Below are 16,978 nucleotides of genomic sequence, written 5' to 3' on the forward strand. Positions count from 1 at the left end.
ATCTTTATCTCCATGATGAAAGTTTTCACTTTCTCTGTTGTGTTCAGTTACTTTCCTCATTGTGGTTACTCAAGAATGTTCTTGCTTTAACACCACCTATTGTGTATAGGGCCTAATCTACACCGACTTGGTACAGTTGGGCCAACATCTTCACACACATCAGAATCCAATTCAACCTAGACCAATGGCATGTCTGCGGACCATTGAACCTCGTCTGTTTCAAACTGGGCATAAATGTTGTCTTGCCTGATTTCAACAAAATAACTGTTGTTAATTAATGTCATAAGCAAAGAATAAAAGCCAACATGTGCACTTACTATTAACTTGAGATTCAGGAAAGCTTCAATATTGAATCGCGATATTTGAAGCCTCATTCCATATTTTCTAACATAACCCAAAAAAGAGTGACAATTATACCTTGTCTTGTTTTCTCTTGACAAAACTGGAGCAACCATTGCATAAAGCACATTATCCATCCTCTTGGGTCCAAGAGAATGGCCGACATTTTGATTCCAGGACATCTCAGACAAGAGTCATAAGTGATACTGGCAAAACCAAGCCAATTTTAGTTCTGCCAGGTAGTGTAAGGTCTTATACTACCCACCAATCCTCAAAGAGATCCCCCATTAAAGCACCTAGAAGTTCGTTAGTTTTCAGGAAAGCCATGTGTCTTTATTCCTTTTCTATGTTTCCTTCTAGGAGCAGAAAAATGTCTGCCTACCTTCGGCAGCTTCTACTCGACACAATCTGCGAACTCAAATACCTGAAACCTGACTCAATGCAGAATAGAATCAATCATAAAACCAAGGTTGGGGATATGTATTAAGCATTTCCATAATATTTGATGGGATTTGCCACAGCACTTACCAATTAGTGTGGATTCCATGTTTGAAAGTGGCATGAACTTGGTTGTTCTTTTCCACATGACTATCCAACACACTGAAAGGAGCCATATTGTTAGATTTCTCAAAACAGGGTGTATGTGTGCGTAATATTGGGCACACATTTCTGTTTAGAGGCATGCTGCATTTTGGAAAGCTTGACTGCCCAACTGTATATTTCCCCAATGTTTACAAGCATCCAATATAGAAAAGTATTGATGTCTGCGTACCTTCTGCAGCTTCTACTCAACACAATCTGCAAACTCAAATACCTGAAACCTGAGCCAATGCAGAACAGAAATGATCATAATACCAAGGTTGGGGATATGTAAGCTTTTCCATAACATTAGATGGGATTCGCCACAGCACTTTAACAATTAGCGTGGATTCCAGTTTGAAAGTGGCATGAATGTGGTCGTTTTTTTCCACATGAGCATCCAACACTCGGTAAGGAGCCACATTATTAGAGCTCTCAAAATTGGGGTGTATGTGTGCATAACATGAGGCACACATTTCTGTCTAGAGGCGTGCCACATTTTTGAAAGCTTGTCTGCCCAACTGTATATTTCCCCAATGTTTACAAGCATTCAATATCGAAAACCAAGTTACGAGGCTAGGACAACTTGGGATCTTTTGAATCATTGTGACCGCCCTATCTAATTCACCAATACGGCAAAGAATACCAACTATGCAAGCATGGTGCTCTGGCATTGGAATGATGCCATAAGTTTCCATCATAGCTTCCAAGTACATCTTGCTCTTGTTAAAAAACCCAGATCTACTACATGTATTAAGTACAATAAGGAAGGTGATCCAACCTGGCGTTATACCCTCCCCGACCATTCTATCAAAGATACGAAAAACATTTTCAAACTCTCCAAGTTGTGCGTATCCTGCAATTAGTGAATTGCATGAGAAAATATCATGAGCAGGAAGCTTGTCAAATAATTTATGTGCTGCAGCAAGTGCACCACATTTGGCATACATATCCAGCAGGCTGTTGGCAAGAACAAGATCATTCTCCAGGAGACCTTTCCTTGACATTTCGGCGTGTATTTCTATACCCTTGTTTTTGGCACCTAAATTGCCGCAAGCTTTCAAGATGCAAACAAATGTGACAGCATCTGGAGAGATTCCCTTGAGTTTCATCTTTGTAAAACATTCGACAGCTGCCTCCTCATGTTTATATTCAACATATCCTGAAATAAGTGCATTCCAAGAGAATACATTCTGGATGGGGAGCTTATCAAACACATCTTGTGCTTTGGTTAGTAAACCTGCTTTAGCATACATGTCAACCAAGGCGTTCCCAATGCTCCCATCACTCTCCAATAAGCCTGTTCTTTCAATGTGACCATGCATAATCTGGCCCTTTTCTATGGCCTCTATGCTGCCACAAGCCCTCAAGCAACTAACATATGTAACAGCATTTGGAGATATGCCTTCAGACCTCATCTGCTCAAACAAGTCCAGTGCTTCTTCATGGTAGCCATGTTCCACATATCCAGTAATAAGTGTCGTCCAACAGACAACATTCCGCACAAGGAGTTTATCAAAAACTTCTCGTGCTTTGGTGAGAAATCCACACTTGACATACATATCAACTATAGCACTACCGGTAATCTTGTTTTTTTCAAGCAACCTATTTCTTGCGACCTCGGTATGCATTTCCTGGCCCTTCTCAATAGCTCCTACGCTACCACAAGCTTTGAAGCAGCATACAAATGTGGCAGCATCAGGAAGCACGTTCTCCGATTGCATCCTTTCAAAAAATTTCAACGCTTCCTCACCATGTCCACTGTCTGCATACCCACCAATCAGTGTAGTCCAAGAGACAGTGTCCCGAACAGGTAAACTATTGAACACTTCATGTGCTTTACAAAGCCTTCCACATTTGGCATACATGTCGACCACCGTGCTTCCAACAACGACATTTTTCCCCAGCAGTCCTCGTCTCGCTATCTCGGAATGAAACTCTTGACCCTTTTGAATATCCCTTGTTATTGCACAGGACTTGAAGATGCTGGAAAATGTGAAAGCATCCGGGGAGATACCCTGGAGCTTCATCAGCTCAAAATAATGAAGAGCTTCATTTCCACGTCCATCTTCGGCATAACCTCTGATCAAGGCATTCCAGGTCACGACATTGCGGGCCGGAAGCCTATCAAAGAGGAGTTGGGCTCTTCTGAGAGAGCCACATTTCGCATACATGGAGATCATGGTGCTGCCAATGAAGAGATCACAAGCAAGCAAGCCCGTTGAGGAGATTTGGTCGTGCAGCCTCATACCTCTTTGCAAGTCTCTGAGGAGGGCACAAGCACGGAGGAGGGCAACATAAGCAGGGGGGGAGAGATGTGAAGAAGAAGAAGAAGAAGAAGAAGAAGAGCAATCTTCTTGGGATGAAACTCTGTCATAGAGGTGCAGAGCATCCTTGTGTCTCCCACATTTCACATAATCTATGATAAGAAGATGAGGGCAGTTCATTACAGGAGGTGCCTGGCTGACCCAAGACATGGCTATGGTGCTTGATCTGCACCTGAGTTATTCTTCATTTTATACATTACATGTGTACAATGCATAAGTTATTTAACTCATGTACAGTTTTAAGCTCTGTATGCATTATATATAGTCTATCATCGTCATTGGTAACATCATTTTGTATTTGTGATGAGCACTAAAGAAATTGATGGACCTTATAAGCTATTTAGCTCAAAGAATCAACCTAGTTCACTTAAAGTCTTTAACCATATAAATCTTTTTTAACATGCGAAACCAAAGACTCTCCTAGATTGGGACAGACATTCTCAAATATTTGTGTCACACGTCTCTCGTTTTCTCTTTCAAGTCACTAAAGCTATATGAACGGTCTATTTACTAATTCATCTTACGCTAAAAGCCAACTTCTCGTGGGCATATCCGAGAGGTTTATATATATTATAGAATACCCCCCTAACCTATCATCAAGGTATACGTGCACCCCTTAAAAGCATACATCATCAAGCCTCCCACCTTCAATTAGTGCCTATATCCCACACACATGGGTTGGACAAAATGTCAATGAAACAATTTCATTATCCTATTATCAAAAAAAGCAAGCAATGCCACCTTCTCTGTGACTATGATGAGGGTTCCGCCTAGTAATTACCGAAAAACGGGAATGTGTGGTATTATGGGGTTCTTAGGCAACACAATTGATGCCCATGATTAAAAACACCAATACTTTATTGGAAGTGTGGGCTGCTGCTGAGAGGACCAAATGTATCCATTGTGAGCAAGAATTCTTAATGGAAGAAAGAGAATTTTGGTTTTTCAATTCCATTGCAACAACCAAGAAAGGAATGAATCATCAAGAGGTGAAGAAAATGGCAAAGACTCAATAACTTAGTTGGGAATTTGAAGGGAGGAATTACAGAGGAGACCGAAGAACAATCCTAGCATGTATGTATAATATATATACATGGATGGATATATCATGTAAGTATTTGAAGAACCCATGGAACCTGCAGCAGAGGAGGAGAAGTGTGTGAATAAATGCATGTCTGTATATACATGGATGGTGTATAAGGATTTGAAGAACCCATGGAACCTGCAGTCGAGGAGGAGAAGTGTGTGAGTATATGTATGTATGTATATGTGCATGTGCATGGTATGGTGTAGCATGGAGGGGTGTGCGCTATGGGGATGGAGGTTGCATCCTGGAATGCTCTCATGGCCGACCTCTTGCGGCGAGGCCAGCCCCAGCAAGCATTGCAGTGCTTGAGGCGTATGCAGGAGCTTGAGAGGCACCATAGCCATGGCCTCTCCCCCGATGCCATCAGTTTTACTTCTGCCTTCAAGGCCTGTGGCCTCCTTGGGGACCTGGAGCAGGGCAGGCGGATCCATGATGAGGTGAGGCAGAGGCTTCCCCTGCTTTTGCTGCCTGGGAGAGATGTCATCCTCGCCACCGCGCTGGTAGGCATGTACGCCAGATGTGGCTCCATGGATAAAGCAGAAGAAACCTTCTGTGAGCTGCTCCCTCGTCCAAACGTGGTCTCCTGGAATGTGCTCATTGCAGGATATACCCATCAAGGGCTCTGCGAGAAAGCTCTCGATTGTTTCAAGCTGATGCAGGCCAAAGGATACTCTCCAGATGCCATCACCTTCAGCTCAATACTGAGGGCATGTGGCAGCCTCCAGAATGTGGATGAAGGCATAGAAATACACAAGGAGATCCTTCGGAAAGGGCTGCTAGCAAAAGATGTCGTTCTTGGCACTGCTCTGGTGGATATGTATGCCAAGTGTGGTGCAATTGTAAAAGCTGAACAAGTCTTTAATGAGCTTCCTGTTAGGAATGTCATCTCATGGAATGCGGTTATTGCAGGATGTGTGCAATGTGGGCGGAGCGAGGATGCACTCAATCATTTTATGCAGATGAAAAGAGAAGGATTTTATCCAGATGGGATCACTCTTAGCTCTATCTTGAAGGCATGTGGCAGTACATGTTGCATTGACATGGGCAAACAAATTCATGATGAGATACTTAGGCATGGAGTCCTGGATAAAGATGTTGTGCTTGGTACTGCTTTGGTCGATATGTATGCCAAATGTGGTATGTTGGAAAGAGCAGAGGAAGTATTCCACAAGCTGATGGTTAGGGATATAGTCTCTTGGAATGCTCTTATTGCTGGATACTCCCACCAGGAGAAGGCTGAAGAAGCATTCAAATGCTTCCAACAGATGCAAAGTGAGGGTATTCTAGCAGATACTGTCACGTTCATTTCCATATTGATGGTTTGTGGAAGTAGAGGGGCTGTTGGCAAGGGAAGTCATATCCATCATGAGATCATTAGTAAAGAGCTTCTTGGAAAAGTTACATTGCTCGACAATGCTTTGTTGGACATGTATTCCAAATGTGGTTCTCTCGTAAAGGCAGAGCAAGTACTTGACAAGCTTCCTGTGCGCGATATAGTATCTTGGAATGTACTCCTTGCAGGATATGCCCAACAGGGACTCGGTGAAGAAGCTGTGAATTGTTTCAAAAGAATGCAAATTGAGGGTGTGTTTCCAGATTCCGTCACCCTTCTCAGCCTATTGACTGCCTGCAGCCATTCAGGTCTAGTGGATGATGGGGAAATGTATTTTATGGAGATGACCCAAAAATATGGGATTATACCCATCATAGATCATCACACTTGCATGGTCGATCTCTTCGGTCGCACAGGAAACTTCGAGAAGGCAATGTTGATGATTAGGAAGATGCCTTTCCCTGAGTCTCTTCCACTCTGGGATGTCCTGTTGGGGGCCTGCCGCAAATGGCGCAATGTGAAGCTCGGAAGATTGGCCTTTGAACAGGCAGTAGAATTGGATGACAGTAATATCTCCAGATACATCATGATGGCTCATATTCACACAGCTGCCAGCATGGAAGATGATCCTTTCTAGGATAAAAGTTTAACTATGCAATGCTTACCTAAAATGTCAATTTTGTATTGAGCAGAAAGCCAGCCCATGATCCTCTTGCTTATTCTCTGTGCCTTATGACTGAAATTTATGTCCTACAATTGAATGGGCTGATACAAGGCCTTAATTCATTAGAGACATGAAGTATATTTATATATATGCAACAATGAACCTGAAACCCAGCCGCCCCATTCCTGCAGAGAATTGATTTTCCATAGCATTTTCTGCCATAGCCCCAATTAGGACCAAAGATCCTTAAATGGTCTGAACCATTTTCTCATGACATGCTAATAATGATTGCTCGCAGTGCCTTCTTTTGATTGGCCAAGTGAATATGGTTATTGTTACAAGAATTCCTGTTCTGAGTGTGGAAACAAGTATGCAAACCCCCACTTACAAGATCAGCAACACTTAAGAGTGTTCCAATCTGAAAGTGAAAGTCAAAATAAGAAAAGCTGTATAAAAATAAATGATGGATAGAAAACCAAAATTGTCATGTTTGAGTTGGTTATCATTGAGTGGAGACTTAGAAAGAGAATTTGTGGCTTAGTAATACTTGAGTCACTTGTTTGGATTTGATATTATATTCTAATGTTCTTCCTAGATGCAAGGTTGCAAGAGCTTAAATATAAGCGACTGAAGAATACCTAAACTCTTTGAAACTCCTAACCAAGACCACGAGAGCGTGGTATGAATTATGTTAACCCACATAACTAGCAGAAGAAAAAAAAATTGCAGAGTGGCTTTCTAGATAGATTCAAGATACGCAAGTTGCAGAAGGCATGCTTTCACGATGAAGGCTCAAGTTGGATCGATAAACTGATTAGTGGTCAACAGAGTAAAAAATCTTCATTTAACAATATATTGAGGACTTATACAAAACATTGCCATAAACTTGATTCAACACAATGTAACTTTTCCTCTTGACCTTCATATTGGTAAGGTTTTTCCATGTCACAATAATATTATGAATATGTAGAGTCACGTAGACACAATATAACTTTCCCTCACAAATATAATGTGTTAAGGTTTTCCACTGTAAATCATATAATTGCCAAAACGCAGCTGTGTTTCAAAATATACCATCACTAAAACAGAACCTCACCATAGATTTGTAATATTGTCCTTAATTATTCAGCTCATAGATATGATATTGTCAAAACAATGATAAATCACTTACTATCGTATGAAGTTCGTGTATGGAGAAATCCTACTACACCATTTCTGAGAAATGAACCAGTTACCTATGGATTTAAGGCAAATAGATAGCACAAAAACATGGTTTCGCTAGTCAAAAGCATGTACTCCCAACCATAACCATTGTTAACAATGATAATATCAACAATTCAACCAGACAAAACAATACTACAGTGAAACCGAAAAACATACAGAGACGGAACAAACAAAGCCAACATTTCTTAAAACATCAAAAGATTTATCAGCTTCCAGCCTTACATATATAGCTTCTACCCCATCACAAGTTGCTCCAGGGGCACTGGATTAAATGTTGAAGACTGAAAGCCTATGCCTGTTAAGTGTATATACTGGGAGCCTTGTAAGGCAAAGGAGAGCAACAAAAACAGCGAGACTCTGCACTAAAGCTGCAGAGCTAGCTCAGCGAAATACAAAAAACTACATAATTAGAAGAGCAGAGACGAGACAGTGTTTTGCGAAAAAATACGCCCAAAGTCTCACCCACCCTAAATGGTTCCATGCTCTTATCTAGGGTTCCACCTTCCACAAGTCGCCATGGTGTTATGGAGAGCAATGGAGAGGTGGACATGAAGCCAGAAGCGAGCAGGGACGATAACGATGACAACGATGGTGGAGGATAAACTAGGGGAGCATCTTTAGGGTTTGGCAGGGGAGCAAGCCCTCTTAATTCTGGCCAGAGGAGGCGTCGACATTGAGAGAAGGCAGGGAGCCCCAGTCCTCTTCTGCGGCTGCAGGCTCCGAGTCATTGAAGCCGCCAGAGAAGCCGCCACCGCCACCGCCGCCATAGCCACCGTCTCCTCCACCGAAGCCGCCGCCCATGGGGCGCGCAGGCCTGCTGGAGGCCCTGTCCACGCGGATGACGCGGCCATCGAGGGTGTGGCCGTTGAGCTTGGAGAGAGCGGTGTCTGCATCCTCCTCCTTGTAGTAGGTGATGAAGCCGAAGCCGCGGGATCGGCCAGTCTCGCGATCCATGATGATCTTTGCGTCCATGACCTCTCCATGCGCCGCGAAGGCGTCGCGCAGGCTGTCCTCCGTGGTGTTGAAGGAGATGCCTCCCACGAAGAGCTTCCCGCCCTCGCCTGTGTTGAAGAAGCGGAGGGACAGGAGGCGAGAGGCGCTATGGCGGATCTCGCAGGAAGGCAAGAGGGCAGGGGCAGCGCCAAGAGGAGGAGCAGGCGCAGAGGATCGGAGCTGGGCTGCTCCGCTCAACAGCAGGCGCCTCCATGCCTGGGCCATCGTTCGTCTGATCCTGTGCTGCGTACGCTTCGCTCTCCTTGGAAGCTCGCTCGCTCGCTCAGACGCAGACGCAGACGCAGACGCAGAGAGCTGAAGAAGACACAGGAACGAACTGTGGGAAGGTTTAGGGTTTTAGGCACAGACAGACAGAGAGAGAGAGAGAGAGAGACAGAGAGAGAGAGAGAATAGTGGGGTTTTAGGGCTTCTTATATATGTGCTTCTTTTCCTTCTTTCTTTCTTTCTTTCTTTCTTCTTCTTCTTCTTCTTTGGTTCAGAATTTAGGGTTTAGTATCTCACTTGCTTTTGGCTTACATACACATACTAGCTTACAAAACCTCTCTCTCTCTCTCTCTCTCTCTCTCTCTCTCTCTCTCTCTCTCTCTCTCTCTCTCTACCGTGTGTCTCTGTGTATGTGTATGTGTATGTGTATGTGTTTGTGTATGTGTTTGTGTATGTGTTTGTATTTGTGTATTGTCTTGTGTCTATGTGTGTATGTGTGTATTCATCGTGGTAGCATCACAGAGTCCTTCGCCTTCCTTAAACCCGATGCGTCGTCTTCGTATCGCGCCCTTTCTAAGCCGGCCGCAAGGCCAGCAGATACTAGTCGGTTGTGGCATGCTGGCTGGCTGGCTGGTAGATAGCGGTCGTGGACAGGACCAAGGATTGGCTCAGTCCTGTCTTTTTTCAGTAGGAGGAACCTGGCTTCCGATGGTAATTCGTGCAAGGGGTTGGTTGTAAACAACAAATCGTTAGCGTTGCATTGATCAACGGAAAAAGGCCGACTTCTGCTCGTTGATTTTTGTCTTAGCCGAACTTTGATTCACACTTAATGATCTATTTAAATTAATTAGGTTATTAAACTCAAGTACTTAGTTATTAACACTCTAAAATGCAAGCTTAATTATTACAACACTTGGAGATGGTTATAGATGCTTGAGGAATGCTCATTTGCATGGGGATGGCTTTAAAGGCAAAAGACATTGACCACGATGAGGCAACACATAGAACCAACCAAGTGGATATGTAGGTTGCAAAGAAGATACCAATTCACAATCATATTTGATGCTTTTACAATGGGCAAACAACATACATAAAATATAGGGTTTCACAAACACACTTTGTAGAGGACCTAGTAAAACAAAAACGTAGGTTATGGAATGTTGTAGACCATTATGAGTGGTGGTTAGAAACTCACAATTGTAAGTTATTGAACATTGTAGACCATTATGGGTGGTGGTTAGAAGTTTCTACTAAGCCATAGAATTAGTAATGAACTATTATAAAAAGAGTTTATACACATTTGCTTCTATTCTTTGACCTGCCTTGTCTAGTCTTGCCTAGGTTTGTGCATGTCCAAGCCTTGACCAACAAGATATATCATGTGCAATATTTTAAATGGTAGTCCATAGATTTACATCATATGGCATGGTTATCTCAATGTTTCGAGGTATATAACGTTAAGTGGTGACCATGCATAACACAATTATGTACTTATTATAATACATAATGCATCCTTTTTAAATAAACGTTACCATTAAATGACAGTAACGTCACTAACAATAGGGTGTTATCCAACCAGAGCATCGACTTAATGAACCAACGTAGAATTTTTTGCCATAGGTTGAGTCTGTGAGACTGCATTAAATTTAACGTTTAGCATCATTGTTGGGGACTCATAACGAAAAATACTCAATATTAGCTCCTAGCAGTTGCTTCTCAATACTCACTATTAGTCGTTGTCTCTCCGTTGACACACAATTAAATACCGAACACATCTTTTATTGATTAATTCGTAAATACATCTAGTAAAATCTTTCTCTTCTTCGCTCCCTTAATGACTTTGGTCACCCCCATTATACAAATCAAACTATACACGTGACCACTGGAGCTATGCTCCAAGGAGACAAGACAACCATAAAATACCATTAGCGTCCCCTACCATTGAATATTACCTTTTGTTACACCCTCAACAATTGAATAATGGTTTTGAAGAAGATTGTTTGGCCTTGGCCCTCACCAATAGTCTCAAAGGTGTTGTAATGAAGGGAGTCACAAGTCCCCTTGATCTATACTACTCCCAAAATACCATATGTTAAACCATTCAATTTAACTTTAGAAGTTGCCCTTACGGTTATGCCTATAACACCAAACTCGAATAACACAAAACAACCCAAAAATGAGCCAATAGTCATTTTTTATATGGTTCAAGAGTTAAATTTTAGGTTGGCACACATCACACAAAACTCATGACGTTGGACAATTTCTACCCTATACAAATTGAATCCTATCGTTACTCCATTCCTGGGGAACACCTTCGATTACTCCTCCTGAGTAATCGGGTCAAGGAATCGTGGTCGTGTAAGAGATTGAGGTAGGGCCGAGTAGGGGCCAAAATGTTACACCCTTCTGGTTTGGACACCCCGAGAATCGGCTACAACCGATTCGTACTCACGACTTATAGAACAGATAGCACAATTGGAAATGGAATTTAAAAATGAGACATGCACAAAGATGACCCAAAGAGTATACGTAATTGATTACTGAATAAATAAGACAATGGTAGTACAACCCAAGTATATTTGGTATCGCTCGCTATCTCAATACAGATTTAGGTTTCTAAGCTCGAATTAGATATATCTTTTGTATCCCCCTTGTGTCTCCTTTCTTTTTTCGCCACTTCACGCTTTATATAGCTCTCTCCTTCATCGGCATCTTCCAACTATTCTCTCTTGATCCTCGTGCTATGTTTACGATTGCTTGTATTTCGGTTACTTTCCCCTCATCTGCTAGTGCTCGACAACTTTTCTCTTGACCTACTCATCTCCTTTCACACTTTACTTTTACGATCCTTTTCACACCTTTGTCTTATTGTCCCACGGATAACAACTATAACGTTTAACTTAACAATCATACACTTTTGATTGTTTTAGTTAGGATGTTTTCTCTTTGCTACATCCTTATGAACATGATATTCTTTCTTATTATTCTAATTCTAAAGACTTTTGGTCTCTTTCTCCCTATTACACATTCGCATGAACAATGTCAAGTGGTTAAAGCTAATTTGTGTAGGACCTAATGCGACATTGTGAATGGATTATTTGCAACGAACTCCACTAAGTTGCCTTAGACAAACATGAAGAACATGTATGTGTTTCGAGATGAATATAAACCACATACTTATTGAGTGGAGCAAATCCCAAATGGTGGTGCATTATTCAAGTACCCCTTAGTCATAAATGTGATGCCCATGCAATTTTGGGATCACAAATAAAATCTGAGTTTGATGATAGGCATGATGAAATGAGACAAGGTGACGAAGAAGAGAATATGATTTCTTCGTGTTACTGCAAGTGATATTTTCTATTTACGTGAAAAAAATTCCAATACTTTTTATTTACATGATTTTTTTTGTTATTTTGATATAGATCCTAGGATTCACAACACTTTTGATTCTTGGCAATGTCGACAATTCTAAAACTATTCAACAAAATTTAAAATGTCAGAGTTTGCTCTCTCTTTCTATCCATTCAATCACTCTCACCAAGTTTAATCACCAATTAATCTCATATACACCCATATCGTGTAGGTAGCTTTAGCCAGCTAAGAAATAAAGCATTTGATTGTTGTTAGCATGTCTTTGTGATTTTATTGTATTTTTCTTCCTTATTTGCCATTTCATTCAAGCAACCAAGTGTGCATTGATGATTTAAAACTCATTGTTAAAGTTAAGTGTTTGTAAAATCAAGAAAAATTTGTTAGTAAGAAAGACAATATAGTGATTCCTAACAAGAGAGGTATTTGCACCCTCATGGCTTCTACATTAACACAAAAAAGGAATTGTCGAGTTTGATTTCAATTGTGTGACAAGCTTAGCATAATGTTAACTATGCAATATGTTATCGTGATGCCACATCGACAAACCATGGTCTTTAGAAATGTATGAACCAAGTTCCATACGCCTACATGGTATGATTATATTCGGTGGCCATGTTTTACTTTGCCTATCCTTGGTGGCTCTTATTGCACAAATGATACCTAATATGATGCATAACAACGATCGAGAAGGATGGCCATTGCTAAAGCCACCAGGGTTGTTATGTTGCAACATCAAGAATTGTAAAGTAGGAAAAACATGTCACCCTTTAATTTGGTTTCACCTATGAAGCCAAAGGTTTACCTTGCCCTCCCCATAAAAAAAGGTTGTGTTTAAGTACCTTAGGTATTCAATCAAGCCCATTGGAAAGAACACGAAAAATGGGAAATAGGTTATTGCACGATGGTCTCAATAGAGCATTACAATATGTATGCAGGGTGAAAGTTAATTGATTAAGTTGTTTTTTTCCTTTTGAGCTTTTGCAGGTCACTTGTTATGAGTAGGAGTTGTTGTAACACCAGCTAGCCTTAGGACACGTTAGAAAGGATTTACTTTGCCATATGATTTTTATTATTGTGGTGGTGACAACAAGGGTTTTATTTTGTTTTTGGTATCGTCACGTTGTCTTTTAATGTATACGGACTAATTAAAGGCAGAGAGACCTCATACAGGAGGGGCAGAGAAAACAAGGCACTTCCCGAAGAGAGAGAGGAAGCAAGTGATTGGGCGCATCAGGAGATTTGTTGTTGGTATGGCCCTAGGTGAGAGTACGGTTTGAGTAGTAGTAGTAGTGGCACGATAGTTGGGGCTTTGGGCGGGACACTAGCTTGCTTGTCTCATGACGAGTCGCATTTGTCTTTATGTCCGCCATGTGGACACTAGCTTGTCTTGTGGCCCCCACTATTGAACTTGAAAGGGTACCCCTGTTTTTTGGCATTCTATTGGAAGAAGAAAGCTCACAGGGGAGGGAATGAATGAATGAATGAATGAATGAAGAGGGTCTTCATATGACAAGGTGGGAGGAACGGTTGAGTGTTGTGGAGCTTCTCAAGTGGTGTAGCAGGAGGAAGGATGTGGTGAGTGGCAGAGTGGTTCACTCAGAGGTAGTGGAGCGATCCGGAGCAGGCGGAATGATGATGAGGTTCGATGGCGATGGCTATGGTGGGGGTGAGTGTGGCGGCGGAGATGGTGTCGTGGGCGGTGCTCTCATCGGCATGTATGCAAGATGTGGAGCCGTGAGGGAGGCGCGGTGTGTCCTTGATCATCTCCCCTCGCCCCGCCACCTCGTCTCGTGGTCGGCCCTCATCTCAGCCTATTCTCAACATGGCCATGGCCATCAAGCCTTACAATGCCTTTCAGAGATGCATAGAGAAGGCCTCTCACCTGATGTTGTCACCTTCATCTCCATCTTGAAGGCGTGTCGCCTAACCGGATCCCTTCACAAGGGCAAACAAATTCATGATGAGATTGCCTCTAAAGGCTTGCTTGCAAACAACATTGCCCTTGCCAATTCCTTGGTCAGTATGTATACTAAATGTGGCGAGCTTGCGGCAGCCCAGCATGTGTTCGATGAGCTGCCTGTCCGAAACATAATCTCGTGGTCGGCATTGATTGCCGGATATAGCCAACATGGCCGAGCTCGGGAAGCATTGAATTGTTTCGAACTGATGCAGACTGAAGGCCTCTCACCGGATGCTGTTACATTCACTTGCATTTTGAAGGCTTGTGCTAGCTTCAGATGTGTTGAGAGAGGAAAGCAAATTCATGATGATGTGGTCAATCGGGGATTGCTCCATAAAGATAACGTGCTTGGCAATGCGTTGGTTGATATGTATGCCAAATGTGGTATGCTTGTGAAAGCAGAAGAATTGCTTAAAGAGCTCCCTGCTCGGAGCGTGGTTTCCTGGAATGCATTAATTTCTGGGTATTCACAGCAGGGTCGGGGTTATGAAGCGCTTGATTGTTTCGAAAGGATGCAGAAGGAAGGAATCTCTGCAAATGGGGTCACCTTTTCTTGCACCTTGAAGGCTTGCGGTCACATTAAGGCCATTGACAAAGGCATAACAATCCATGACGAGATTGTGAAGATGGGTTTATTGACTGAAGATATTGTTTTGGGCAATGCTTTGGTGGATATGTACGCCAAATGTGGCATGCTTTCAAAAGCACGGCAAGTGCTCTCCGAGCTTCCACTGCGTAATGTAGTCTCATGGAACACACTCATTGCAGGATATGACCAACATGAACATGGCTCAGAATCATTGAACTCTTTTTCTCAAATGCAAATCGAAGGTCTCTTGCCAGATGCGGTCACCTATGTTTGCAGCTTAAGAGCCTGTGGTAGCATCACAGAGATGGACAAGGGTAAGCAAATTCACACTGAGATTATCCACCGAAGACTACTAGAGAATAACATTATTCTTGGAAATTCCCTAGTATGCATGTATTCTAAATGTGGTCTCCTTGTGAAAGCTGAGGAACTGCTCAACAACCTTCCTGTCCGAAATGAAGTTTCTTGGAATTCTCTAATTGCAGGATATGCCCAACAAGAGCAATGCCATGAAGCATTGAATTGTTTTGAAAGAATGCAAAGTGAGGGTCTCTCTCCAGATGCAGTCACTTTCACCTGCATCTTGAAAGCTTGTGGAATTGCTGGAGCTATCGACAAAGGTGAAAAGATTCACAATGATATTTTAATTAGAGGCTTGCTGGATACTGATGTTCTGGTCGGTAATGCTTTGGTCGATATGTATGCGAAGTGTGGAGTTCTCGTGAAGGCCCAAGAAGTGCACGATGGGCTTCCTGTTAGAGATATAGTGACTTGGAATGCACTAATTTCAGGGTATACCCAACAAGGTAAAGGTCATGAAGCGCTGGCTTGTTTTGAGTTGATGGAAAGTGAGGGAATTTCTCCTGACACGACTACCTTCACTTGCATCTTGAAGACTAGCGGTTTCATAGGAGCTATTGATACAGGGAAGCGCATCCATGATGAGATTGTCAACAGGGGCCTGCTAGAGAAGAATGTACTTCTTGGAAATGCATTGGTGGATATGTATGCCAAATGTCACGAACCAATGAAAGCACAAGAAGTACTCGATGAGCTTAATCTCCACACTGTAGTCTCTTGGTCAGCACTAATTGAAGGTTATACACTTGAAGGGCAGGGGCATGAAGCACTCAAAAGTTTTGAAAGGATGCAAACTGAGGGCCTCTTTCCAGATGCTGTCATCTTCACTTGTATTTTGAAGGCCTGTGGAATCACAGGAGCTATTGCTAAAGGCATGCAAATTCATAGTGAGATTGTGAGCACAGGTTCCCTAGAGAAAGATTCTGAGATTGGTTGTGGTTTGGTTGACATGTATGCCAGATGTGGTGTCCTCGAAAAAGCCCAAGAAGTGCTTTCCAAGCTTCCTATTCAAAGTGTTCTCTCTTGGAATGCACTGATTGCAGGCTATGGTCAATCAGGGCAATGTCAAAAAGCATTGAGGTCTCTTGATAACATGCAAAGTGAGGGATTCTCTCCAGATGGGGTCACTTATGCTAGCATCTTGAAGGCATGTGGTAATGTTGGAGCAATTGACAACGGAAAACAAATTCATGATGAGATACTGAAGAAGGACTTACTGGAAAGAGATATTGCTCTTTCCAATGCTTTGGTTGAAATGTATGCGAAGTGTGGCCTTCTTTGTAAAGCCCAGCAGCTTCTATATCAGATTCCAGTTCAAGATCTATCATCTTGGAACACACTAATTGCGGCATATGTCCACAGAGAACAAGCTCATGAAGCGCTAAACTGTTTTGAACGAATGCAAATTGAGGGTCTCTCTCCAAATGAGGTGACCTATGTCTGTATTTTGAAGGCGTGTGGCATTATTGGAGCTATTGACAAGGGCAAAGAGATTCACTCCGAGATAGTCAATAGTGGCATGTTACAAGGAAACATTGTGTTGGGCACCACCTTGGTGGACATGTATTCGAAATGCGGCATGCTTGCAAAAGCTGTAGAGGTTCATGGCGAGCTTCGTGCAAAAGATACAGTCTCTTGGAATGCGATGATGGCAGGATATGCGCAACATGGGCGAGGGTATGAAGCATTGAACTGTTTCCGGCGGATGCAAAGCGAGGGTGTCCCACCAGATGCAACAACCTTGTTGTGTGTGCTCACTGCGTGTACTCACTCAGGGCTCCTTGATGTGGCCCACACTTACTTCAGGAACATGGCTATGGACTATGGTATTGTCCCCAATCTCGAGATCTACTGTTGCATGGCTGCTGCTTTGGGATGTGCAGGACACCTTGACAAGGCGATGTCGTTGATTATTGAGAAGAT

The 16,978-nt window shown here is 42.5% G+C and overlaps 4 protein-coding genes across 8 annotated transcripts in view; 2 read left to right on the forward strand and 2 right to left on the reverse strand.

Moving 5' to 3' along the window:
* Nucleotides 1-104: 104 nt before the first annotated feature.
* LOC147859363 (pentatricopeptide repeat-containing protein At3g53360, mitochondrial-like) lies at nucleotides 105-3,464 on the reverse strand. Of its 5 annotated transcripts, XM_087326488.1 has the most exons (4): nucleotides 1,112-3,464; nucleotides 868-939; nucleotides 318-770; nucleotides 105-246 (listed from the first exon to the last, which is right to left on the reverse strand). In XM_087326488.1, the coding sequence occupies exon 1, from the start codon at nucleotides 3,393-3,395 to the stop codon at nucleotides 1,401-1,403; it is 1,995 nt and encodes a 664-aa protein (XP_087182614.1). In that variant the 5' UTR covers nucleotides 3,396-3,464; the 3' UTR covers nucleotides 105-246; nucleotides 318-770; nucleotides 868-939; nucleotides 1,112-1,400. The 5 variants fall into 5 exon arrangements, with proteins under 5 accessions (XP_087182614.1, XP_087182613.1, XP_087182611.1 ...); XM_087326487.1 differs by having other exon boundaries at nucleotides 318-939; XM_087326485.1 differs by having other exon boundaries at nucleotides 868-3,464.
* A 1,092-nt stretch (nucleotides 3,465-4,556) lies between these two features.
* Nucleotides 4,557-6,302, forward strand: LOC147859364 (pentatricopeptide repeat-containing protein At2g13600-like). Its single transcript, XM_087326305.1, has one exon. The coding sequence runs from the start codon at nucleotides 4,557-4,559 to the stop codon at nucleotides 6,300-6,302; it is 1,746 nt and encodes a 581-aa protein (XP_087182431.1).
* Nucleotides 6,303-7,717: 1,415 nt separating this feature from the next.
* LOC147859365 (small RNA-binding protein 11, chloroplastic-like) lies at nucleotides 7,718-8,913 on the reverse strand. The gene has a single exon (XM_087326467.1). It carries the CDS (start codon nucleotides 8,769-8,771, stop codon nucleotides 8,199-8,201), a length of 573 nt encoding a protein of 190 aa, XP_087182593.1. The 5' UTR covers nucleotides 8,772-8,913; the 3' UTR covers nucleotides 7,718-8,198.
* A 4,730-nt stretch (nucleotides 8,914-13,643) lies between these two features.
* LOC147859366 (pentatricopeptide repeat-containing protein At2g39620-like) overlaps nucleotides 13,644-16,978 on the forward strand; it is a 3,985-nt gene continuing 650 nt past the window's right edge. The window contains exon 1 of the mRNA XM_087326235.1: nucleotides 13,644-16,978. This exon is cut by the window's right edge and continues 650 nt beyond it. Coding sequence (XP_087182361.1) covers nucleotides 13,653-16,978 — 3,326 coding nt within the window. The 5' untranslated portion in view covers nucleotides 13,644-13,652.

The sequence above is a fragment of the Azolla caroliniana genome, unplaced genomic scaffold (genome assembly GCF_043228905.1).
Source record: "Azolla caroliniana isolate FFs.n. ecotype wild unplaced genomic scaffold, voAzoCaro1.0.p SCAF_10, whole genome shotgun sequence".
NCBI classification, from domain to species: domain Eukaryota; kingdom Viridiplantae; phylum Streptophyta; class Polypodiopsida; order Salviniales; family Salviniaceae; genus Azolla; species Azolla caroliniana.

What these genes read in the sequence shown, in the direction of transcription:
- LOC147859363 (XM_087326488.1), bottom strand. Translation starts at nt 3,395, where the DNA reads ATGTCTTGGGTCAGCCAGGCACCTCCTGTAATGAACTGCCCTCATCTT.
- LOC147859364 (XM_087326305.1), top strand. Translation starts at nt 4,557, where the DNA reads ATGGGGATGGAGGTTGCATCCTGGAATGCTCTCATGGCCGACCTCTTG.
- LOC147859365 (XM_087326467.1), bottom strand. Translation starts at nt 8,771, where the DNA reads ATGGCCCAGGCATGGAGGCGCCTGCTGTTGAGCGGAGCAGCCCAGCTC.